The 27,986-nt window shown below is 35.8% G+C and overlaps 1 protein-coding gene across 1 annotated transcript; it reads right to left on the reverse strand.

Annotated features, from left to right (window-relative positions):
• Positions 1–659: 659 nt before the first annotated feature.
• Positions 660–27,982, reverse strand: SLC16A7 (solute carrier family 16 member 7; the record flags this gene model as incomplete). Its single annotated transcript, XM_084264779.1, has 4 exons — positions 660–1,039; positions 3,646–4,458; positions 6,034–6,177; positions 27,769–27,982. The coding sequence occupies 4 exons, from the start codon at positions 27,980–27,982 to the stop codon at positions 768–770; spliced, it is 1,443 nt and encodes a 480-aa protein (XP_084120905.1). The 3' UTR covers positions 660–767.
• Between the last annotated feature and the right edge of the window lie 4 nt (positions 27,983–27,986).

Consider the following 27,986-nt stretch of genomic DNA (forward strand, 5'->3'; position numbering starts at 1 on the left):
CTTTTATGTACAGGCACATCTAGCTTAGTTTGAATTAGCGAGGCCTGAATGTACTTTGTGTTCAAATGTGTATGTTGAAGTACAACGTGGTCAGCCATCACAGGAGGAAACAATTTCTGGAATATGCTAAAATTCAACCGTTTATTGCATTTTAGGGATGGCGCCCACCAATTATTCATCTTCTAGCCTTAACTTTTACATCCATATAAAATTGTTTATTGAGATATAATGTATCTTTTTGATCACTAGATCATACTAGGGCATACAGAATATAAAAGAGTTTGTGTGCTTGACTCAGGTACTCTGCCTCGTTCAAAACAAATAATTGAGCTTATATGCTTTTTAATATTAGTGGTAAATAGAGTTTGGACAGATTATTCCAATAGACTTTAACAATACTCTAAAGATGAACACAAAGTATCTTCCCAAGATAGAGTAAGATGATTTTTCGTGAGCTATACTTTAAAAAAAAAAAATTGTCATTAGAAGGCTTTATGTATAGTCTGCTTTACCTGACTCTGCATTGTCCAGAGTCATAGTTTGATGGACTCATTTGCATGGAGTCACTATGTCTGTAATCTCAATTTTGATATCACTGAAATAAATAAACTGTATATAGTAATTTAACTTACAGTTTTGCCATGGGGCAAAAATCTGTTCCCATCCAATATTCTGACTGATCATTATTACCACCAAATCTGGCCTGTGCCTTGAAGACATATTTCTAATGGAAGTCATAAATGTTGCCTTCTGAGCTATATTGCGGATTAAATATTGGTTTCTCTTTCTGAAGGATCTTCAAGAGCTTTATCAGCTCTGTTGGAAGAATCTTCGTTCTCGTTGTTTGTTAATGGTTCTGCTTCCTTCGAGTCAGCATTCTTCTGAGCTTTCTGCTTCTCATCCTCTAACTTCTTTTCTTTTGCCAAAAGCCTGTAGTTGATGGTGTTGCCAATGAACAACCAGATACTGGCCACAATCACAATCACTCCACAGACAAAATACATGTACTGATATTCACCAGTAACATCCACTAACCAACCTGAAAAACAAAGACAAGAAGAAAGAAAAAGAGTCTTTAGAATAGAATACCCAATATAATACAAATCTTTCCCTAGGAGAAATATGTATATATTGTCTGATTTTGAAGTTGGAGCAGAAAAGCATTTCCAACATGTTCAAATGATCTAACATATATAGAGGAGTTCTAATGAAACCTGTATTAGTCAAGGTAGCAATTGTCATCACAGTCACTGACAATGATAAAATATTGAAGAACAAAGCAAGTAAAGCTTAATGAATAATGACAGACAGGTTTTTAGTTCTTTCATTTTTCATTCTTTCTTTCTCTTATTTTATTCACCTCCTAATTTTGTTTCCTATTGTTTTGGAGTGACTGTCTGACACTCACGGAGGCTGCATGCAGACAATAGGATGAAGAGGTATGTGCCTTTTTAGGCTGCTGTCACTGTGCATCAACTGCTTGCTTTTCATTTCACTTGGTTTCCTGTGACTGGTGAAAGAGATAGAAAGGCTTGTCCCTTCAGCTATCATGCTCAGCTGCTGAGTTTTGAACTCTGAAACCTATACCTAAAAATTACATCCACACCTCTGAGTTGGTCATGACAGGGAAAATAAAATATAACTAGTTTTTATGAGCCATTCCTTCTAAATTTTCCAACTGACAAATCAACATTTGTGTGTAACCAACTATTTAGCTCTGAACTCTGACACACTACTATTGAAATTCACAGGATAACCGTCACACGTCAATTCACTGTGTATTTTTATGCCTTTACTGGGTTGAAGCCATAATGCCATCCTATTCACCTGATACAAATTTACACGCTATCCAATCATTTTAGTCTTTTCTTTATTTCACAAGCCAAGTATTAGGAAAATCTCCAACAGCACTGCAACTATATTATTCACCTACTGGTGTAAATAGTACAATGTCCTGCTTTTTATCAATGAGCAGTCTCATAAAACTGATAATTAAAAACGAAATTCTATGTTAACATTACTTCACCTTAATATTTTGAAAGACATGAACTAGTCAAAACCAGACTTCAGCTTTACCATGTGCTCATCCCCTTCGTTGTGTCTATATAACGACAGCCCAATTTTTCACAGAGAACAGACACATGCTTTTTGAAACTTTTGCAAAGCTAATATACTGAAAACGAAATAGCTGCATATGCTATTACTCCATAAATACTAGATATGCTACCTTCAGAGTTAATATTAATACTGTTTTCGGATCCTAATTGACTGCAGTGGTCACACTCCCAGTCCTCCCACAAGGTGGCACAGGACTAGTCTGTACCAGAGGAATATATTTTGTTCTGCCATTAGCAAAACAAATTTTCATGTTTAGGATGAGGGAAAGATGGAATACCTTGAGGACTATCAAACATTTACTCGTGCAACTATTATTGTGTTGAAGAGAGTGGAATTGTTTTGGCATATTTAAAATTCCACTCAGCAATGCTCTTTTCATACAAGTAGTGAGAGTAATCCTTAAAATACTTTGATAATTATAAACGGGTTTAGGAAAGGATAATCTTGATGACTTTTGTGGCTGTGCTTATGGGAGTATAGTGTACGTTCACAAGGCTGCTAATCTCAGTGTCTTTATATTTTCATATTGTTGAGCTTACATTGCAACACACACACATTTAACAGATACTTTTCACTAAGATTTGGGCATTTGTCACCAGAAGCCTTAAGATTATAAAACTTTAATGATTACTAAATCTTACTAACAGCTAGCAAAGCTAGCAAACAGAAAATACTTTAGAGAAGGCTCTTCATTTCTGGTGCTAGAAGCCCAAAAGTTATGAATATAGTCCAAGCGACACACCTAAGCTACCCTTATGCTCCCCTTATGCTTCCTTTAAGCTCCCCTTATGCTCAAAACGAAGAAGTTGTCAACTTTACCATCTTTTAGAGAAAGAAGGATGGTCCATGCTCTGAACTACCTTACACATATCTGCTGTTTATAGAAACAGGCTAAAGGACTGGCTGAGATTGCGGCTGTGGTGTGAAATCATACCAGGACGCAACGCTCCACAGCATGCTGGAATCCTATCAGGCATGCACCCTGCCTAGGCTGATGAGCATATCCCTGTCCTTTCTGGCACCTCCCTACTGTTTTTCCTCTCTAGAAATGCCAGTCCTCTCTGTTTAGGAAAACTAGAGTTGGTATGCTCAGTTTACACATGTGTTTCTCTAGGTGCCATTATGTTAATGAAAGTAAGTCACTGTGAGATCTTCACAAAGTCTGACCAGTGGATTTGACCAATTCAAGAGAGGAAGAACAGCATTGGCAAGGAGGAAATTTGAGCTGAATACACATAAATCAATGCTGCAAAGTTACCTCAATGTACTATCAAGAAAACATACATTTATCACATGGATTTATGGACCAGTAGAGATATGCTCTTAATCAATGCACGCACATGCATGCATTGTATTTACATTCTCATCTGCAGCTGATAATTGTTGCAGTGCACTGCTGCTACAGTACATTCCGAGTCACATGGAAAACATTAAGTAACATTAAAAATAATGTTTGTATTAATTCAAAACTAAATTGCAAAATTATGTTGTAGGGTCTGAAAAACATTGAATAAAACAGATTCTTACCTCCTAGAGGAGGGCCTATGAGCACAGGGCAACATTCCACGATGGTGACAAGTCCAACTGCACTGGAAAATCTGGCAGCCCCAACGAGGTCCATCAATGTCTCAAAAAGAACGCTGCTAACCATTCCAAATGCAAACCCAAAGAATACAGCATATATCACCAGGCCAGTGTAATTCGTTGCCAAAGGGCACAAGATATGACAGACGCCATTGTATAAGACAGCAAAACTAAAAAAGTACTGAATCTTTGGCCGGATAAACTTGGAGTTTGCTACAAGTCCCATTGAAGGCCTAGCAAACATGTCTACAAAGGCTAGGATAGATAGCAAAAAAGCAGCAGAATATTCATCAATTCCCTTGTGCTTGGCATAAGGAGCCAAGAATACTATTGGAGCGAAGAAACCAATAAACATAATGACATTTCCTGACAAATAGATCAGAAACCCTCTGTGTTTGAAGAGGGACAGATCTAGATATTTATTCATAGTTTGCCAAAAAGACTTCTTGTTGTTTTTGTGCAAGGTAGAATCTCCCGTGCCTTTTTCAACATCTTTTTTCACAGGAGGGGCTGTTTTCGGTCCAACAGGTCTCATAAGTGACCCAGCCACACAGCAGTTCAAGAGAAGTCCTCCCAGAATGAGAAAGCTTCCTTTCCAGCCAAATGCATTAAACAGGAACTGATTGAGAGGTGCCAACGTGCTCAGAAACACTGGACTTCCAGCCATAGCCAATCCATTAGCAATGGGACGCTTCTTATAGAAATACTTGCCAATCATGGTCAAGGCAGGCTGTAAGTTGAATGCTAAACCCAGACCTAAACAACAAGTAAAAGACAGTATTATAAAAGGTTATGTGCTAAAAAACATATCATACCTCTTTCAAGTTATTTCTAAAACAACCATTATCTAATGTAGACAAAAATGAACAAGCATCGGAGAATGAAATAGTGCTTCATCGCTGTCTGTGAGTGTTAATGCCAAGACTATGTCATGGTGGTGTTCTGCCATTTCCCCTACAGCACTACAATAAAAGCCAATACTCCTTGTTGTGTTTCAGCAATGATGGGAGACAGAGGAATCACAAAGGAATCACAAAGCGGTATCAGTGGCTTGACTCACTATTCTATATTTACTAAACTATAATGCAAACCTCACTTGGCTCATTTCACAAAAGTTATTAAATGTCACCTCAGCTTCAATGAATGCAGGGTGTATTTAAATGCATACATTTCCTTCTTTCTTATTTCCAGCCCTATTTAAAATAAAGTTTGTGTATAAAAGTTTAAAATGCCTAATTATTTTGGAGCACATTCAGCTCTGCTTCCCCAAGTATAGAAGTCACTACTAAGGGTGGAAGATCTGTAGAGGGGACACATGGGAGCAGATCACCCATCCACATCAGCTTAGTGTACAAGCTGACCCTCTAGGCCTTCTCTCTGTATTAAGACATCCAGGCAATAAGTGGTCTAAGCAGTTATGCATCTGCTGGATTGCACAGGAGAGCAGTCTTCTCTGATAGGCCTATTCCTGGTCCCTGTCTTTATTTGTTCAGTGACCTCCACGTGTAAGATACAAAACCCAAGAACTCTAAGAAATAATCACTGAACAAAGCAGACACCTTTAGTCCCAACACACACAAAAAAAAGATTAAAAAAAAAAGAACAGAAAATGTTTGACTATAGGAACAAATATTATCTCATTCCTTCATTACCTGTCAATATTTCACCCCACTTCCTTATTTTGAGAAGGTAAGAAAAAAACCCACAACTTTTAATAAGGAGGTTATTTAAATTGCTGGCTTTATGATCAGTTTAGTTCACTGCCTTAGGTGATATTCAGACCTTTGATGATATATGAATAATTTTATTTGGGGATTGACCCTGGGGGATTTTAAACAGAAACCTATTGAACTGAAAGTTGTTATCCTTATCTGTGAGAATGTATGTATGCACAAACCTTTAGAAAGTTGGTACTAGCTTTGAGATTTTTACTAGAATTCTGACAGCCTCTGCCACCCTGTTTGAAGTGCAACATGATTGAAAGCTAAAAGAATGAATGTAAAATTCTACACAAATGACTGTAATAAGTGCTGTCATGAGCCAATCGATTTTATACCATAATTACAGTGCAGTGTGGAACAGTACATACATACAGCATTTATTGAATAAAATCATCAGTTGTTCCTGAAATATCCTGTGAAAGAATTTAACATCATACCAGCTAATTTAAAGGATTAGATAGTTCAGGTAGTTGAACTGATCTTGCCACCCTCTTGGTTTGCATTTGTACAATGCCTTGTATAGTGGGTTCTTTATCAGTAAGGCTAATTGGTGTACCAGTATTAAAACTAATGTGATACAACAATTTTTTATAAGAAAATGGATTCTTACCTCCAACGACACCAATACATAGATAAAGTTCCAGGACACTATTGCAGAAAGAGGAGGCAATCATACCAAATGAACACAGGATGCCCCCTGCTATCATCACAGGCCGGCTACCATACTTATTCACCAAAATGCTGCTTATGGGACCTGTTGGCAGAAAGAAAATACATTACCAGGTAACAGGCAACTCCATCATGCTTGTCCTTTTATTTAGGATATGTTGGAATGCTTTACTCTTCTATCTGGAAAATGTTTAGCTTTTTCTATACCAATTTGTCTTACAAACACATTCTGTGAGTTTGCAGCCACATGAGCCTGGATGTGGATATATTGCCTCCATGACAATATAAATATTGATTAGTCATGGAGATGGATCAAAAGATTAAAGACATCAGACAAGTAAGAGGGATTGTTACAGTTCATAAGCAATCAATACTGAGATCGGTCAATGGAAGTTTTGAAAGTGCAAGGTCTGAAGAATTTCAAGTATAAGACAGATATCAAAACTCCACCAAGCATGAGGAATCTTCAGGCAAGCAAACTAATAACTGATCTTAATACTGTAGCATTTCCTGGACCCCTACTTAAAACTACAAAGAGGCTTAAGAATATTGTCAAATCAGAATGCAAACCTCCAGTCCCTGAGGCTCATTTTCCCTTACCTCATCCAGAAAGGAAAGTTAATGGGCAGGAAGACACCTATGGGTTGTCTGCGAAAATCTAAGATGTGGTTTAGCATAAAGACCTATAAATCTTAAAAATATTGCTACAAGTCTGTTTTCAAGTTTCAACTGCAGTTCAGTTTATGGTGTAATTACGCCCATACTAAACAAACAGCTAGTGTGCAATTTAGCATGACATGCATTATATGTTTTTTAAATGACCGTGACTAGAATAGATGGTGTGCTACATATCAAGATTAAGAGGTTGTCAAAGCTCTTTAGGTAAACCTGCACACCATCTGACTGCCCTGTATTTGGTCCAAACCATTATGAATAGTCTTGTTTTTGCAATAACTGAACTTATCCAATTAAAAAATAAACCCACCCATAATAAAAAGCAATAAATTTCAAACTCAAGATAAACCAAGCACCTGGCATAAAGTTGAATGCCAAGGTCTGCTTCTGATTTCACTGCAAATCATCCTCTCAACTGGTAACAGTTTTAAGTGTCTCTCTTCATAAATGTCTAAAGAAATAAGTGCCAGAAACTATGATGTGAAAAAGCCAAATCCAAACACAGTGTATTTTCATAGGTAACACTGTTAGACTCCACTGTTTGAATTGTCTTAAATTTATTAAAGTATTACTATGGATGTCTGAAAATGTTATTTACTACTAGTGTATCAACAGCAAAAGTCTTAAGCATGAGACAAATGATTCCTTTTTAACTTACTTCCTAACAGAAATAAGCTTCTCCAACAGTGTTGCCCTGTGGCTGCCTGTCTTTTCTAATAGCTTGTGAATCCAAAGGTCAGTCTGAAATAAACTTGACTGAAAAGCAAAGATTTCAATGATGTTTGGACTTGGTGATCTTACAGGCCTTTTCCAACCTAAATATTCTATGATGTCATGGCTTCTGTATTCGTTAAATAGATTAGGTCACAATCTGTTCAAAAAAAGGAGTCTTTATCCAGGCAGTGCAGACACTGACCAACACACTCAGATTTCCAGCAGTAAAAGCAATTTATATTCTTGCCCAGGCATCTCTACTGTTCAAGGTGGGTGGGGGCATAGAGGATAAACAAGGTGGTTATTTACTGGGAAAGTAAAGGATGCTCAGACTGAAGGCAATAAGGCTCATCTTGCAGACACATAAACATAAGCAACCAGGGTCTTCTGCTCACTGAACTGCAGCTTAAGCATAACCGAATATTGAAACCAACAGACTTGAAAATCCACAGCATGGAATGGCCCACCAAATATGCAAAAGCCCAGAGATTTATTAAAAGACTTTAAATCAAATATGAAGCACTAAAACATTTCACTGACACCTTAAACTATGAGATAGCTAAAACTTCTTTATTTCCATTTCCATGAAACATGAAGGACAGACAAATTATTCCCTAAATACTTCCAAAATCTATTATGCTTACTTCTCCTGTCTTAATAAACTTGTGCTCTCATAACTATGCTGAAGCATAACTTCAATCGTGATTTTTTTTATTTATAGAGCTGGGTTTGGACAATGAGTAGTTTGGCCCATGTTTGAATTGGAAAGACAGCCCTTCTGAATCAAATATTTTCTCCACCTCAAAAGAGACCCTTTTAACTTGAACTCTTTGTTAAAATCAGAGCCAAAAGTTTCATCCCAATATCAAGCAATAGTTATATTTTTGAAAATAAAATAGATTTTAGACAATTTTATGTTCCTTTGCTGATCCTTCGGCAAAAATCAAGGAGAGAGACATCATACTAGTTAGAGTTTTATTCACTTGGGGCAGAATCTTGAATTGTATTCTTACATAAATACTTCAGTAATGATTTAGATAGACCTGTTAGCAATGTGTTTCTTCTCCCATTAAACATAGCATGAAAGGCCATAAATACAGGTGCATGACCAAATGAAAAAGGTGTGGTAAATCCACAGATAGCAGACTTACCAAGTGTTGAAAAGAGAGGAATGGCATTTTAAAAAGTGTTGTGGAATGATGGTATATTATTAGCTTTTAAAATGAAACTACAGATCAAAATTACATTATTGCACAGGACTGACAGTTTTCCAACCATAATCAAGGACAGCGATGAGCTCTACTGTAGCATTTACCCCAAGAGTGCTGACTGTAGCACTCATATTCTTTAATACTGCTCCACCAACCCTTCCTTCCTTTCCTAAAAGGCAGGAAAATGAACCAGATTCTTAGTTTTTTACAGGTCTGGAGAAGGGGTTTTTTTTTAGTGTTTGGGTGTTTTGGGGGAGGGTTTTCAGAAATGGCAAGTTTCATAATACAGTTCTTTGAAGGAGATAATTTCGCAAAAAAATCCTTATTAGGAACAAGAGAACTGCATCTCTCTGGATTGTAATGGTTTCAGTTTGGCCAGGACTGTGAGTTACAGATTTTGAGACCAAAGCATACAATGTTAGCCTCACCTATAAGACCTGTTAGGGAGAGGTCAAGTACAGATGTATTCATTTAGGTAGGCAGTGGATGAACACGCGAGATGACTGCAAAGCTGTCTGATGGGTCTAAGCTCTCTACTTTCAAATGACCTAAATGTGGAATGTGTTATGAAATTGAAATTCATTTAAACATAATATTTTCTTTGAGATGTTTTCCTTAAGTTAATGCCTCCACAGCTCCATTTAATGCTGTGTTTTCTTTTAGTATATTCCAGTATTTTGATTTAAAATTAGCGCACAAGGGAAATATTAATTGTTCTACAAGCCATAAAGTTAGTTTAAGCCAATTCCCTAAGTTACCTAAGAACCCTTCCAATTTGATGAGTAGGTTAAATATTTTCTTGTGACATCTGTGTATATGCTTGGTTTTGGAGACTCATAAAATGATGCATATTCATACCTTAATGTATATGAACATAAATTCCAGCTGTTTGCCTGTCATCATACGTTTTATAGCCAGGCACAAATTTCATTTCACATCTAACAGCTTCTACAATTATTTAAGCAATGCTCACATGCCAGCATGCATCTGTATTCCTTGCATATTTTTTTCTTTTTAGCAGAAGGGATATTAAGCTGTTAAAGTACTGTAACATTGCCAAAATCAAGCTATACATTAATGCACATTAATGGACTAAAGGACTGCTGGATCTCTGAGTCTACTTTCCAAAAGCCTGAAGTAACTACATAACAGATGTTATGTCAGGAAGCCCACAAGAATATTTACTCTGATCTGTCCCTTAGCACCTACAAACCATCAGCCACAAAAGACTATACACTCCCTAAACCAAATTTAAGACCATTATCATAATATGCTAACAGTCTCCTGGCTGTATTTTCGGTTTATATCTTTCTGTCTGAGGCAAATGACCAGAATGTGAGAAGGAATAAGACAGCAACTGTAGCTGGCACCACTGAAGAATAGTTTCAGGAAGGGTTGTGCAGCAGGACACAACTGCTTTAGAAGAAGACAAGAAAAGGGAGAAGCTTTTCATGTTCTTTGTCATATGCCAAAGGAAAGATGGCAAAAGTCATTTCCGCTACATGAGCAGAGAATACCTTATGGATATGGGAGCTGTTTATGATGTTTTATACAAAGCCTGTAATAATGTGACACCTATGTTAAGTTTTGATGGCTCAGGAAACATTCACTTGCACATCTTTGTTGTGCAAAATGACAAGGATACTTTCACTGGCCTTCAGTGAACACTAAGACCTCTAGGTAGAAATATATTGCTTACAAATGTGATTATGTCTTCTAATAACAAAGGTAGCAATAATCCATATTTTCCTCTTACTTCCAAACATAAGTTTTCAATCCCTATTTAAACTTCCTTCTTCTGCTAAGCCATGCTATTTTAAATTATAAGCAATAAAAAACCACTACATAACTGAATAACTAGATTTAGAAAGCAGATGTTTGAAAAAATAATCACCTTTTTCCCCTGAAAAGATGCTTATTGTTCTAATACGGTTCAAACATAACTTGAACAATAAAGCCTTCTTTTTAAAGAAATGTATTGCTTGTCATATTGTGGAAATGAGTACAGGGCACAAACTATGCACTATAAATTTAATATTCTTTCCCATATAGTTACATTCTCAGAGATACAAACATATTCATATACACACATCTATCTATCTATCTATTCACTTTTTTTAGTCCTTCAAAAATTATCTCACTCTCGAGACAATGCAACAACTTTATATCTAGTCTCTCTAAAAGCTTAAAGGATGCAAACCAGATAACAATATTTCCATTTCATAATACCTTGAGGTAATAGTACAGGCATATCAGTTTTAAGGCCATGAAATAGAATAAAGGAAGATTCATTTGGCATAAAATCTATATCTTGCTCAGCTCTCAGGTAGAATAACATTTATAAATCCAAATGTATTAGGTACACTCCATTAATTTATAAAAGGAACAAAATCTAGGACACTAGAGTTCCTGTTGCCTTCTCTCTTTACCATCATTTTTTCCTTACCAAAATGAAAAAAAAAAACCCCAAACTTTAGACAGTTCTTTTGTAAACAGACACCACTTTATGCGAGGGATGAAAAAACGTTCATCAACTTAAATGTATAATAACTAGTAAAAATGATTTCAGTATTAGGGATTAGTTTGTAGCTGTAGCCATAATTGTAATTTATGTCAATAATGAGGTCATCTTCGTGTCTATTCCATATTTAGATTCCATTGCAGGAACAAAAGTTTCTTCAAAAACTACACAATCTAGATTTTAGTATTTAATTTATTTGTCCTGGTTTGATTTCTCACTGCTAAATACATTGATGTAATTAAATACCATTTACATCTGTATTTTTTTTCACATGCAGCCGGAAAATTTATGCTTCTTATTTTGCTACCTGTGTTATTTTTAGTGTGGAACTGGAGATGAACCATCTTGATATAAAGATAATTTTTAACATATATTGACAATGTCATGCGGTGTTGATAGTGTCATTGTTCCAAAGCAGCCTGAAATGACTCATTTTGAACAATATGACATTTATTTAAGTAAAGCGAATTTCTGAAATAAGTTGAAAATAAATGCAATAATAATATTTCAAGCTGCACTAATGCAATATTGTAGATTGCATCCTGTCAAATCAAGTGATTTAAACAGAAGTACATTTCCAGCCATCTGCTCTCCAGAGTCAGTGCAGCTACCCTCCCACTCTGGCTTTATGTTTTATTATTTTTTCATTTCTCTTGCCCAAGGAGCTTCAAGACTTAACATTAGGACAAGCGACTTGCAAAAACAATCAGACTTCTCCTCTTTGTTTTCCTTTTTCTTTTTCCCTTTTTCTTTTTCTCTTTTTTATTTTCCTTTTTCTTAACATTCATTTTCATTTTCTTCACCTTTCTTTTTTCCTTTTTTTCTTTTCCTTTTTATTTACAAATTTTAAAACAAACAAACAAACAAACAAACACTTGCAGAATCTGATTTGCTTCGTTTGGCAAAGAATCTCCAGTATATTAGTAAACTGTAGCCTTATCTTTTACTACAGAACTACTCCTTCAACCATAAATACTCTGTACTGCTATGGTAATGTCATCTCTGGCATCCAGATGAAAAGTGAAAATTGATTCTGATCAAGTTTCAAACATGTTCATGAAGTTGTGAAATACTTTAAAAATATGCTGGTTTTTTCAAGCAGGACTAAGTCAAAATATGAAGCATTCTGTGACGTTCTCATCTCTACTTCAAAAACCTTTGGCAGATCCTTTTAGTATTCTTGGACAGGCATTTAGAGAATCCAAACAGAAAAAAAAAATTTAAAAAAGTATCGATGAATTTGAAAATATTAAAATGTCAAGCAACTATTTTTGTGTTAGATTCTTCATCACATTTCTGTGTTTCTGACACATTCTATGTATTTGTGTAATAGCAATGAAGGTAACACAGTTCCACAACTGTAAAGCTTTTTCTGTAGTTTCTCTGTGGATTTGGAAGTATTTTTTCCTCATTTCATATAACATTTACAACTGGATGCACTGATTCCAAAACCCCAGATAATACAGTAACCTTGACAGAAAGCAAAGAAAAAAAAAATGTTCTTGCAATAAATATCAGCAAAAAGAAATGGCTAACAGTGAGTTAGGGTTGCTAAATTATGAGTTCAGATAGCTCAGCAGCCAAAAGCACAGAGTGCCGGGGAGTAGGCAGTGAGCCGCTGAGCCATCCATCACACTTGCCTCACCACTTCCCTTCCTCTAACTCCATTTCCTCAGTGTCATTACACTGAATGCACACATCCTCACTTGTGTCCTGAAGGATCCTTGAATTCTACTAAGTTTTTAACTTTTGATTACTAATGAAGATTAATTTGACCTTCAGATACTCCTTAGGACTTTTATGAGAAATTGGGGAATGGTGTGTGGTAACCCATAGGAGCCTGGATGACAGTGGAGTGCCTCAACACTCCGGCTGCTTCTTCGTGGTTCCTCCTCCAAAAAGACTGTCTGTTAATTTTGAACTGATGGGCTCAAGTCAGGAACACGTAAGTCTGGCTGCAAATACGAGCTTTCTTTTTCCTGAAACATTCAGAAGAAACAAAATAAGTGATCAGTGGCACTAGTTCTTGCTCTAAATCTATCGCTTTTATGTACAAATTACAGATCCTTGATATGTTTGGGTGTTCGGTTTTTTTTTTCCTAGTAACATATCAGAGACACGAACAAAGGGCATTACCCATTTTGATGAAAACTGTTGTTTAGCATACAGTTATTTTTTGTTTGTGAGAGTGGGAACATTTAGCAAATTACTCTCTGAATTTAAAAAAGCTAGAAATTTGCTCAGTCTTAATCAATGAGTAGCCACTAGGATTATTATTTCCATGGATACATATCAGTGCTTTGTATTAATTATCTCTTGCACTCTCTGCTACAGAATTTTTTTCATGAAAGGCTGAAGCATTGGTTCACAAAACAGAAGACTTTAAGATGATTTATGAAATATCTTTTGAAATTAGCAATATAAAACTTAAGAATATTTAATAGGAAATGAGTATAATTCTGTAAGCTGACAAACACAGCTGTTTTCAGAAACATTTATGGTCACTGACTAAAAAAAAATAAAATTCTGTCCCAAAATCAATTGCCCAAATTTCATGTTGACACATTTATTGTGAAATGAAGTCAGATACAGAAAAAATATTTCAGCTTTTCTTTGAATTTTCTGTATATTTGTACTCCAGTTACCTTCAATATCACTGAATAAAGTGAAGCCCATGCATAGATATTTGCAAAAACTAGAGTTTTCAACTTAGAAAAAGGAAAGAAGCGGGAAAGAAGGAAGGAGGGAACAAACAGATGATGAGATAGTACCAAAGTACCTATAAGAGAGATGCATATAAATAGAGACATTGTAACACCAGGCACGTATTTTTCAGAGTGGTCTGCATGCCTCTGTAATGGGTATAGCTGGAAATAGCATCAGCACATGGCATGTGCATCACAAATGGTCTTCTCAGAAAAATGTCCTTTTCTTCTCAGAAAACTGATGCAACCAGCTTGTAATTTAGGAAGAAAATGTCATGTAGTGTCTCAACATGAACGTTAGAAAATTCAGTGGCAAATATGAGATACTTGGAAGAATTAATGAAGGTGTGCCAAGGAAGAAAAAACAATTAATTTTTAACGTTTAGTATTAAACCACAATTAATTCATAAACTTGCATTAATCTAGATTTAAACCAGCTTTTCAGATCTAAAAAATGTGTTGGGGATTTCACTTAAATAATATTACTGTTGACAAGTGCAAGGAACCTATGGCATTAAACATTACTTCTTCTTCAAATGAAAAAACAAAGAATTTGTCATTTTTTCATCTCCAGAAATACAGTACAGAAAATAATACAGATATATAAATATTAGTAAATATAATTCTCTATAGCAGTAGCTAATATGATGGTATTCATAATGAACTCCACTAAACTTAAATTCTTTTCAGGGTTTCACCAGAAATTTCATGAGGCATAAATCTAAGTATAGAAATGCTACAATGAAAATATTTAGTGGTTTTCTTCCAGAAATCAGAAGTATTTTCCATTCATCTCAGTGGCTGCTCCTTTCTCTGTGTATGGTTGCAAGTAAAAGTCTTGGCAATTTGGCAATACCTGTGTTTGAGCACTTGTACTGAAACAAGCATCAAATGTCTTTAAAGATTAAAAAAAATCTTATTTAATACGTTTGTTTTTAGGGAACAAAGGAAAAAATAATGCTAATTAGAATCTAATCTAATTTTCTTTCAAGTTCAAAGAACCTGGAAATTTGTAACTGAAGAAGACTTGGTGTTTAGTTCTTTGTGCCTTGTCAAAGCAGACTACAGTTTTCAGCTATAAAACTTGTCCATACAGCTTGTTAGCCATGCAAACCAGATTGCCAAACAAGTTCTGTACATTCTGCTGTGTCAAAGGGAGGACAATTTTCTGTAGAGTTGCAGATCATAAAACTGAAAAGACAGTTACAAAGTTTACAGTATACCATAGTCACATCTACAATTACAACAACTTGAAAATAAGAGAGATGTTGTTAATCTCAGAGATAATTGTTGGGGGGAAAAACGCAACCCAAAACAATCAGTGCTTGCAAATATTGCTTTTGGTTCCTTGTAGACATTTTTTTTAAACCATGTTATTTGCTATTTAAAAATATTTCCTTTTTTACTTTCTTCATCTTTGATGAATAATTATCTTTTCTACAAATCTGTGTATGCACACTTGAACACAATATTCATATATGTTCATTACTGAGTTTTTCCTCTTTATTATCCCCCTATTATCATTCATGATTTTTATACACTTTCTTAAAAATCCCCGTCTACTTCCCCTGGAAGCAGGACAATACTTTGACATTTGGAAGCCCAGCAGACATCACAGAGAACAAAAAATGATATCAAACACTTTCAGAAGACCTTGCAGAGGCTACTTAGTTCTTATGGATGGAGGGTATGTTCTCTGCAACTCAAATCATTACATTTTTCAGATAATGCATTCACTGTGAAAAATTCAGCCAACTCCAGTTAAGATTAATATTGTTCACCTGGATTTTTCTATCTTCTACAAATTGCCCATCCTATTAATGTTCATACAATATCCCATTTTTACCCTGCACATCATCTTACAGTTTATTTGTTTCCTTCCAGAATAATATTATAACTAACTCAACTTGGAAATTACTCCTTATATAATGTTACAGGCAATAATATGTAATTTCAGAGAAAGCACAAGATACATGCTTCTTCTTAGTTGCTACTTTATCATATTCTTTTCTGGTCTCAATTTTGCACTGTATAATTAAACTTCAAATTGAAAATACTCAATCTACTACCTATGATGTTTCTGTGGAGCTCTTACTGTGAATTATGGGTCATGAGTGGATCATTAAATCTCATCCACATAGTCAGAATATATGTAATGAGAAGTATAAGTCTGGATGTATTTATAACTTGGAAGTGTCCTGAGAAGTCCTCGTATTTAGGTCACTGTCAGTAACATAAGATTATTTCCAAATGCATTTGCTATTTTACATATTATAGAGAACTCTTTCTAAAACATTATCATTATGTTCACCATGTTTATGTATTTATTAATATCCAATAAAATGCACAAGGTGAATTTCAGTAGTAGCAATTAAAAGCTTAAGATTGGGAATTTCCCAAATTTCTTTACAACCGGTAAATTAGATCATGCCTGAAGAACTGTGTAAGGTAAATATGTGTGAATAATATTTAGTTTGCAATATACTGGAGGAATGGAAAAAGAGAAGGAAGAGAAAAGAGGGAAGAGGGAGGGTAAGGAAAAAGGAACAAAGGAGAGTATTGGAAATTTATTTGTGTTTCAAAGACAGACAAAATGGGAACTGAACATTCTCATTTGGTTTTGGCACCTGAGGTGTTTAAAGTGTAAAATCAAATAATGATAGTGTATTCATGGGATCATAGGAGGTACAGAATTTTCATTTTTCTCAGTATTTTGCAAAAGGGGAGACCAAGCAACTGGGGCAAGGGAAGACACAAGCACAGTCAATTGTCAATTAAAAGTGAGAATCTTTGGAGGAGGGTTCTTTTGTGGGGGATTTTTCCTATTTTTGGACAAATGAAAAAAAAAGCGTGCGTTTTGAGAAAATCTGTTGCATTATAGAATGATATGTAAAGTTAACACTGAATGTTTTGTCTTCCATGTAAGAAAGACTAAGAGCAATATAAATGGTTAAATGGCTAGAAACATGAAGAAAAAGATAAAACTAGAATAATGTAAAGCCAAAAGCTATGAAAAGATTATCCTCTTGATCAACAACAGTTTTATGTGATGTGTTCCATATGTGATGTGATCCATTAATATATAGGTTCTTTCTGATTTGTGTTACAGATGGTGCCTTAATCATGTATTCCTGGAGCCACCTTTCACCTAAGGAGTTAGGTTGATATTCTTCAGATAGAACATTTTAAAATAATGCAATGAAATATACCTGCTTCTGCAAGGATTTAACATGTGTGTCTGCGAGGAGAGTATTACTTAGGTTTACTAATGAAAGAATTGTTTTCTTCCCATAGGAGGAACTATGATTCTTTAGTAAGCTTTAATATATCTTACTGAGAAGCAATTGGTTATGAAGTTGACTGATCTAGTCAATATGTGTACCTGAACACCTTGTCAGGTGCTTTTTTTTTATAGCATCAGGAGAAATGATCCAGAAGAAATTCTATGATACAAATTTATTCTTCTCTTAATCCCATATGCCACTTCAGCTCTGTTTCTCTGAGCACAGGGTCAAGTGCTTTGCACTCAGGTTACTGTTTACATTTGAGTAAGTAAATATGAAAAGCTTCTAAATCACAATGGCAATGGTTTATATAACCTTGCACACTCTTAGCAGAGGTATAAACTATGGCGCTGTGTAAAAGACATGAGAATCACTCCCACATGTACTATCTTTCGACATGCAATTTGATTTTTAAGGAATGACACATAAAATTAGAACTAGCATTGAATGAAACACTCTTATGCTTTAACATCCATTTTATTACCAAGATGAAATAAAAATTTAGTCTCATAATTTTCAATTAAAATAAAAAATCTTTAAATAACTCACTCTGAAATATCTGAGATGTCTTCTGTCATGCAAATAAGCAAATAAGAAATACAGCTATCTGGCATCCCCATTACCTAATTCTTTCTCCTACCTATTTAAAATAATTGCAAACATTTTGTTTCAGGTCATTCAGTACTATATTGCATTTCATTACCAAACTGTCTTAAAAAAAATCAGCTCTACAGTTCAGCAATTTAGTATAATCCCAGTTGCTGGACTGTTTTGCTCATTATCGTATGTACAGTCGCATAACAAACTTTAAACTTCTCTCTGGGGTTTTTGCCCCATCACATACTGGGAGGTGTAGTCCTTATGCAAGTCCAGCCCATAGGAGAAAGGTTTTTTGCAAACTATTTTATATATTTTTAGATTTTCTGTAACTTTCTATGACAATAAAAATACTTCCAACCCTGCCGCCATGGGCTGGCACACCCTCCAGTACACCATGTTGCCCAAAGCCCCATCCAACCTGGCCATGAACACTGCCAGGGAGTGGGGAGCCAGAGCTTCTCCAGGCAATCCATGCCAGTGTCTCACCACCCTTACAGGAAAGAATCTCTTCCTAATGTCCGCTCTAAACCTGCCCTCTTTTGGTTTTAAGCCATTACTCCTTGTCCGATCGCTCCATGCCCTTGTAAACAGTCCCTCTCCAGCTTTCCAGTAGGCCCCTTCAGGTAATGGACAGTTGCTGTAAGACGTCCCTGGAGCCTTCTCTTGTCCAGACACCCTCAGTCTGTCTTCACAGGAGAGGAGCTCCAGCCCTCTGATCATCTCTGTGACCTTCCTATGGACTCACTCCAGGAGCTCAATATCTGTCTTGTACATGTTATGCCAGAGCTGGACACAGTACTGTAGGTGGGGTCTCATGAGAGCAAAGGGGCAAATAAAGAGACTAAGAGTCCAGTAAATTAAAACTGTAGTTAGAAGACTCAGACTTAAGGTCAAATTGTACTGTGTCCTTTGATTTTCATTTTTTATTTATGAAGCAGAGCCAAGCTTACTGACAAATAAGTCAAAAGTTTAATCAAATGATTACTTTAATAAAATGAATACCGCCTGCTTTGCTCAAATACTTTAAATCCTTCAAAGCTAATCTTCTAAATTTTATTTATATTTTATTTTGGGGAAAAGATATGAATAATTTATAGATAATGTCTTTTTAAGGTTGATATGAATAAAAATGAGATTTTAATGAGTGCCTCTGGGAGCACTTAAGTCATTGAAGGTACACTGTCAAGAGATCTTGATGGTACAAATACTTATGGATAAACATATTTACATAAATATATAAACATGTTTATATGTTGCCTTTAAGCAGGTGAAAAAACTATTTTAACTTTGAACTTTATGAGATCACTGAGGCATTTAAAATTAAGCACATATTGCACAATGGTGCCCATACTTGAAATGGAGTCCCAGGCAATTATTTTACATGTCTCTGATATGAGCATAACACTGCCAGTGAAAACTGTAATTCATCACTATCTGTATCAGTGGAAGTTTTCCTACTGTCATATTTTAGTTTTTCTAGTGTCACTAGCTAAACTGTGACTCTAGAGCATTTGGCTACATTTTCAAAGATAACCTGCAGATTGACCATATGTTGCATATGACCTAAAGTTCTTTTCCAATAATGTAGCCATTTTACTTTAATTATTTTATTTTACTGCATTTTGCTGGTCAGATGTCCAGGTAAACTAACTAACTATCTAATTACACCAATTTTAAAAATCTTATTTCACCTTAAGTTGCTTTTCACCAGTTTTAAATTCTTATGTTACTTAATTGTTTCATGGTAACAGTTTTGGTTTCTTGCAGATTGAACAGATCCTGCAAAGACAGTCCTTAAGTAGAACATCCAGAAGTAAAACCTCCTGCACTTCATTTATTTCCTTGATGCTCTGGAAATTACAACTATTCTGATTATGCCAATAACAACAGATTCAGCTTCTTAATTATACACACTCAAAGCTTACCAATGTCACAATATGGAGGGATTAATTCTGCCACTTGGCTATATGCCAATAATTTCAACAATTTGGAACAGAACCAGTCTTGAAGCTTTTCTGAATGAAATTTGACTTCCAAGGACACAGGCTTACTCCCTGGTCTAGGGAACGCCAAACAGGACACACGTCGCCTTCTTTGATGCCAGTCCTACCCTGAAAGCCACTGCAGAGTCCTGGGTAAATCCTCCCTGACATGAAGTTATTGTTCTACAATGTAGAAAATAACAAACAAAATAAAACCTAGGACACATTTGTAAATCTGGAAGGAGCATGTGCAGGACAGAGAAGGTCAGTCTTGTAGAAGAAAAAAAAAAAATCAGTCCAGTAAATTCTGTTCCTGGAAAAGCAAAGGAGTCCTCCATAGGAGAGCAGTGTGAGTAATGCTTGTCCCATGACAAAATTGGTACTGCCAGCTGATACTGATAAAGAAGTGTTTGGGGATCTTGTTACAAAGGGACTGAAGTGCATTCAACTTTCAACTCATTCACAGAACAGAAAAAAACCAGATCCCTAGATTTCTATCAGCTTATAATCAGCTACAGAAGAATGTAAACTTGGTCAATTATTAGACAAACTAGTTAGTCTCCCAGGTGTTTTTCTTCTTAGCTAGTGATGGAAGGAAGGGAATTATGGGTATTAGGAAAGTCATTGCAAAATTAGATTTACAAGCTGATGGGTAATCTTCAAATTACAAGGTATTTTTAAGAGTATCGAAACTAGTACAATGGAGTCAGTGTCACTTAAATGCAGGAGAATTATAACTTGTGCAACATAGAAGAGGAAGATTAAAGAAGAAAATCAAACTTTAACCAGAACAAGCTCAAAATCACTAACTGTGGGTGCACATCTCTAACAGGAATACTTCTTAGGATTTAAGTTCTCTAGGTAGCAAAAGATAATGTATTAGTACAGGACAACAATCATGTAGGGTTGCATCACCTCAGATTTGTGCAAAATGGACATGTGGATTCTACCTCTAGATTTTCCTTTAGCACTCAAAAGACAGACAAATCTTTCTAAAACATAATTAATTTTATACGTTTCAGACATTTCACGTAAGAAGGGATGAATCAGAAACTGATAACAGAAGTTGTCTAGATATCTATCCAATTGGATCGGATGTAGATGCCTGTGCTGAGGAAAACTAAGCACAAGAATACTGTCCATATAATCTGTAGTTCTTATTGTTAAAAAGCTGTAAGAGTAGCAGTGCTGCTTCCTTCAAACTTTCTGAAAGCTAAAGCACTTAATGTTAAGTGTTTCAGAGCAATACACATAGAAAACCAAGTGGGATATGTGTTCCCATCATCAGTGGGAAAATGTTGCAAGAAGTGTTTGAACTAGACAAGGAAATCAACATCTTATTTCACAATACATTCTCCTTGTTTTATCACATTCTTTCACTTGGGTGTCTAATCATACTATACAATCACCCCTCCCCCCCCCAAAAAAAAAGTCAGCTAAAACTGAAGTGAAAATGCTTAACTGCCTATAGACAATCAAAAAACCCTGCCAAAATCTATGGAAAACAAAGTTAAAATTTTACTTTGTTTGTATGCATCAACAAAACATGTATTACCTGCCAAAGCTGCAGTCATTTATCCACTCTGATAGATATAATCTTAATAGAATATCACTATTAGATTAAAAGGTTCTGACCAATCAAAAAGTCTTCAAAGCCTGTTAAATAATTAAAGAATATCTAAAGTAATCATAAATGACAAATTTATACCATCTCATTCTTTGATTTATTTAGTTCCCTTGGCATTAGCAGAAATCCATCACTCATTCCCTAGTCCATTTACCTCTGTTAATGACTACAGATCTACCTATCTTTATGAATCACAGTAAAAATTTCAGCTGTTGCCATTTGATACTGGCTTAGAATATCTTCTAAACCAATCAGTACAACTCTGTTTCCCTTGAATATACTCTTCAAAATAAACAAGGGAATAGTTCTTAGACATTCCAAAACAATGGACCAGTAAAATTCTATAATGAGTTCTTTGTAAAATGCTGGGCTTATTATTTCATTGAAGTACAGCTGTGACTACAGTGGTATACACAGACTTTTCCTTCCCCACAGTACTTCTCTGGTATCTGCTCAAATATCTCATGATTCCCAGTTGTGCTAGACCATTGTTTCATTACCTTTGAATTCTGCGACACACATCACAAATACAACCATTGTATGATCCAATGATATGAAAAACTATATGGGAACTAATCCAACGTTGTTAGTACATGCAAAATAAGCATTCTTTAGTCAAAGTTTTACAAGCTCAATGAACATATCAAAGGCCTAAATTTGTCCCTTGATATCTCTCTTAAACCCAAAGCTTTAGCCCCATAGAAAATTCATTTTATGATACGTTATTTATTATTGTTTGAATTTGACCCATTACTTGAAACTAAGAGGGTAAAAGCACAGTCGAAATTTAGTTGTGTAATGCCTTCCTTAAAATTATTCAAAATTAACTTAAGTCTATAATAAAAAAGCCCCAAACCCCTTCTCTCAGTGGCAGCATGCCCTTAACTTTGAAAGTGGCATCCTGAGTGTGACTCAGTAGATCCCAGTAAAAACTGTTTCATGAAAACTTGACAAAATTGGATAGTGAATAGTTAACAATTAAATCTTATCTGCTCAGCCAAACATAGCACATTGCAGAGTAAAAAAACCCAGCTTGTTCCCATAGATAGGATGACAAACCTGTTTGAAAAAAAATGTGTAGCCCATCTACAACAGATCTGCTTTTTTTTCATCTTTCTTCTCATGACTATTTTAAAGAGTGTTTTCTAAACATTAGAGAAGTGCTCTGTTTAAAACTGCAGAACACTGCCCTACAAGGTAGTTTTACTAAAACTCAAAGCCTTCCAAAGAAACGTGACAAGTGGCTGTATTACCCTGCAGAGGCTTTATCAGGCTTCCTTAGCATTCATGTCTTCTTTTTAAAAAACTGAACTACAGTAAATTTATAATATTTCTGTTACTCTTGATACTTCTTTTTTTGTACTTATCTCCATTTGCTAGTAAGATTCAAAATGCTCTGTTCTTGTGTCACCTCATTATGACTTCTTTTCCTTTATCTACGAGTCTCAAATTAACTTGACATAGATGTTTTACATATATTTTAGGCTAAATGTGAAGTATTCCCTCATGCCCATGAGGCATTTGGAAAGTTGATAAGTTTTGCTTTCAAGGACACTCTAAATGAGGTTATTAAAATTCAATGCTTTGCATATTCTGTTGAAGAAAAGCGCTTGTCCCTGACAACAAAGGACATAGGTCAATTTAAGAAAGCTTCTCAATCTCCTTATCCATGGCCACTGAATTCCTTGTGCCAATATTTGTAAAAGCAAAATGTTATCAGGGAGGAAGAAAAGTGTAGGAGCCTAGGTCCTGTCCAAAAGTAAAACTCCATAACCATCTGTTGTTTGTGTTACATGGATTTCGCAACTGTCATCTCCACTATGCACGCCATTTCATCTTCACAGCAATATCACCAAAACACCCACTGAGATAAAATCACAAATATTTTGAACATACCATATGATATGTTATTTTCCAAATTAATATTTGACAAAATCAAAATGAGAACTTGCCTACAGGTTACTTTTGTGTTTTCACCTGAAAAATCCTTTGCTACTTTTTGGAAATACTTAACTTATAACTTCTGAAATATAGAAGAGAGTAGAAGCTATTAAATGCAGCATTTTTTCATTATAAGGCAGGTTTTGAAACATGGTAATGCCCACTACACATTTATATGTCATCTTTCTTCAAAAGGGTTGCAAAGGTGCTTTTAAAAATATTTATTTAGAAACAATACCTAGACTTTAATTGGACCTTTCTTTTTTGAACTTCAGACCAGCAAGACTCCCACATTTCACAGCTGGGTATGCCTTGAAGGATTTATCCGCTTTCAAGCTAATCTCTATAAATCAATGTCACAAAAAGTTAATTTGTAAAAAAATAAGCAAACAATCAAAGCAAAGAAATAAACAAAAAATGTGCTGAAATTGTCCTTGGAAAAATAACAGAAAAAAGTTGAAGACAACTGAGTAAACCAACTGCTTTTTCCCTACGGAAACCTAAAACTCAAGGTCAACCATGTCTGAGATCAGCAGAGCTGTCACATGGCTTTCATGGCTGCCATCAAGGCTCCTATCAAACCTACACTGAAAGCAGTGAAAACATTTTTACTGGAAACAGATCGACCACCGATAAGCATCTCACTAATCACCTTTGGCTGTTAATGCTGCATAAAGTGAGAGGTGAAATTTTGAAAAAGAGAAGAATGAACTGAGAGAACCTGAGGTCAAACATGTTTGATCTTCTTCTTGAATTCCTTAATGCCTGTGTGTCTTGGAGAAGAAATATAGGTCTGTAAGTATGTGAATGCATATGTAGTTTATGTATATAAGAATACACACATACACAGACATTTTATATACATATGTGTTCATATACAGACAGAAACACAGGTCGCCCTGTCAGGATAACTCAACTAATTCCATTTTATCCCAACTTCTGTCCTCCAGTAACAAAAGTCTGGTGGTCTCAGTCACAGTCCCTTGGGTGTAGGAGTCCGTCACAAAACCATCACCCTTAATCTAACACAATTGACAGTCTCTGCTCAAGAGAGACAGAAGAAGAAGTTGCCATGGAGACTGAACTATTGCTCTTCTCCAGAGAATGCTTTTTTCAAGCACAAGCTGAACAGGAGAGGCTGTGCAATGCCTGTAACCTTGATCACATCACAGGATCTTGCGTTTTGGGATGACTTTTTAGTAAACTCTAACGAGCATCCTGGAGATGGGGAGATGGCGGGTGGGGGGAAGAGAGAGCTTAAGAAAACAATTGAATGGGGAAAAAAAATCCCAGAAACCCCCAAAAAGCTCAGTATGAAAGCACATATTATGGCAGACTGAGAAGGGAAAAGAGTTTCGTATTGATTTGATTTATCAGATTTGTCACCTCTGCTTAGTGCTTTCCTAACAGGGTGAATGCTGTGCTTGACCTATTTGCTGGAATTAACCAGGACTGCAGGAGACCATATGGATTGCCAGATGGTCTGCTATAATTTAATGCCATGTATTCTAAGTATGAAGTAAGTGATAAACATAATTAACATTCTTTTAGCTCCTTACTGGATGCCTTTTATTAACTTCTTTCTTTTTTTTCTTGGGCATTGAAAGGTAAGTTAATACCTTGTTACAGAAACACAGATGCCAGCTAATTACTGCAAGAGGCTGCAGCCTCCAAAGCAAGGAGTATCTGCACAGACTCTAACTTACTCACTGACCCCACTGTGATGATTAATAGGTTGAATGCTAAGCTCTAATGAGGATGACAGATCTTAGATGTTTTCAAGTTACCTTAATTAGTAGTATGATGAATAGAGTATTCATCTCAGATGTACACATCACACTTTATAGTAAACAATACACCTTGTACTCATGGTCGGAACGTGTATTCCACGTTACAGCACATCAAATGCTAAGGAATCAAACCACCTTCAGACAGTAAAAACAATGGAGTGATTTCCTTCAGAAAAGCTTTTCCTGATTGCTATTTCATACTCTGCCAGTGATTGTCTAAATGGCCTATTTTTTAGGAAGTGGTTCTAGAGGAGCTATGGCTTCAAAGAGTGTTTATATCAGCCAGGGTCGTCATTCTCAGCATTTTAAAGCCACGTGTCTGTTAAAAGATATCCAAACAATTTTGCTTACCGTTCCTGTGCTGATAATATTCGTAGTGACTGGGGCGACCATTAGCAGAATGAATTTTAAATCATTTTGTGATTTTTTAATGTCAACATACCTGTGAAGTTAGTAGGCTGGTACACAGAAGAGTAAAAGAAGTATTAAAGGAAGGGCAGAAGTAATGAATACTTTGTATTTTACAGGAAAAGTTGTGCACATTGAACCTTGAAGATAAAAATGACCAAAGCTAAATGTCCTGTGATTTGCATCTGTACTTGGGTGAACTGTGAGATGACAGAAACAGCATAAATTAAATGTTATTCAAAGATTAAAACAAAAGAGCAGCACCTGTGCTATAAATCAAATGTGCCCTTAGAAAATTTAGTTCCAATTAAAAAACATGGTGAAAAAGATCCCATGTCAAAAGTCACAACATAGGGAAAGCAGAAACAAACTCCTGTGGTCTTTTCCCTTCTTCCAGATGGGTCCAGCACTTGTTCAGGAGCCTCCACGGTAACAAATGTACACTCCACAGTGCAAGTACTCATGCCTCCTTAAGAAGCAACTACATTAGAGGGGACCTGAATGTCACAGGACATACCCACTCTTTTACTCCACTCTTGATTGCATTAGTTCAAGTTATTTCTTTGCCTGGTGAATTTTGGTGAATCACTTGGTTATTCTTGCTCTTACTGTTATAAAATCCTTTACGATTCTCTACTAGCATATGAATAATTTATGATTCTCTAGTAGTATATGAATAAAAATGGGATCAAAATATCTGAACAGCAAGCTTTTGTTGATATTGACACTACTTGTCAAGACATCTTTATAAGGTATCTGGCTCTGCCAGCATTTGAAAAGAGGATCCATTTTTCCATCCCATTCACTGAAAAATATTTACCTGAGTTGCTTAGGCTAATGCTATGGTGGCTGCAGGTTCATTGTTACAGTCAGCACGAGTAACTCAGATACCCTGAATTCCTCTCTGTAGGCACTTACCTCTCTTCCCTGACTGCTAAAAGGGCTAGGGTCATTTAGGTGTCAAAAGTCAGGTAGGTTGAAATCAGACAATTACCGTGCTAAAAATGAGATTTGATGATTCCTTTGATATGTTGTTTACTGGACCTTATAATCCTTACTTTACTGTTACACAGATGGCACTTCTGAGAAATACTGGAGTTAGGTTCTTCAGTGGTTAAAGATATTGAACCTCAATGTGCTATGGGCACAATTTTTTCTATGTATATACATTTATATAATTGTACATATACATACACTCACACACACATATATAAATGTATGCTTTTAATTGCTCCATCATTGCAAACATTCCACGATGTTCCAAGTGGTTACCTCATAACACGAAAGAAATGGCAATGCCAGAACTGAAAAAACCTCTTATTTAAACCTCTGGACTGCCTGGAAAGGTGTTCTGCCTAAGTAGCAGGTAGCTCCCACCAGTGCTTAAAAAAAACCCAAAAAACAACCTCTGATAAAAAATGAAGAAATCAAGCAGAATTTAACAGTTAGTCTTTGAGGTTGACAGACACAAAAACTGCCAAAGCACGCTAGACTCTTAGTGCTTAAACATGGCTTTATACTTTAAAATCCTTTTTCATCTGTCTTGTGCTTTACTTGCTTGTTCACAAGAAAAAATACATTAGAGAATTTATGTTCACAGTTCATTTATGACCCAAGAACAAGATTGTCTGTATCTCAGCTGTCATACAGATGGCATGTATGAAACATGGCCCTTGGCCTAAACAGATAGTAGGATTTTATTTTAGGACAAATAGGGAGATGATACAAAACCCTAGTCTACAGAGGAATATTTGTCCCTGACTAATGAATCTTCATTGCCATAATAATTTTCTGTGTTTAAGATCCATCATCTGATCACAAAATCACAGAATGGTTTGGGTTGGAAGGGACCTTTAAGATCATCTACTAAGAGATCTCACCGAGGCAGTGGAAACTGAGCAGTTGTACCCCCCTGATCCCAGGAGAAGTTCCCTATGCATTGCTTTGTTAGAAAATGTGACTCCCAGAAATGCTGAATTTGGGGCAAAATTGCAAAACAGGCCCTGAGGAGGAAACAAATGGGCAAAGAATATAAAATGTTTTAAAAGCAAAACTAAACAGCGTTTTAATGATGATGTGACTACCAGCACTCTCTGAGAAAGTATTTTGTAAATTCTTTAGGTAATGATAACAAAACCAGGATTAATTATAACCATAGGGAAAAACAAAACCAATCAAACAAAACTTATGATATTTGTAAATTTCACAAAGGTCTTACCTCCCGCATACATGACAGCCAACATTATCGATGATATCCAAGCTATCTCACTGTATGATGTGTGGAAGATTTCTTGTATTTCTTTGAAGAATACTGTGATGGCTTTGGGGAATGCATAGGAAAATCCAATGGAGATAAAGGCTCCAAAGACCACAACCCATCCCCAACCTCCATCTGGAGGTGGGTACTGCGGTGCTCCTATTGCTGGTGGCATTTTT

This window comes from Gallinula chloropus, assembly GCF_964237585.1.
Source record: "Gallinula chloropus genome assembly, chromosome: 1".
Taxonomy (NCBI): Eukaryota; Metazoa; Chordata; class Aves; order Gruiformes; family Rallidae; genus Gallinula; species Gallinula chloropus.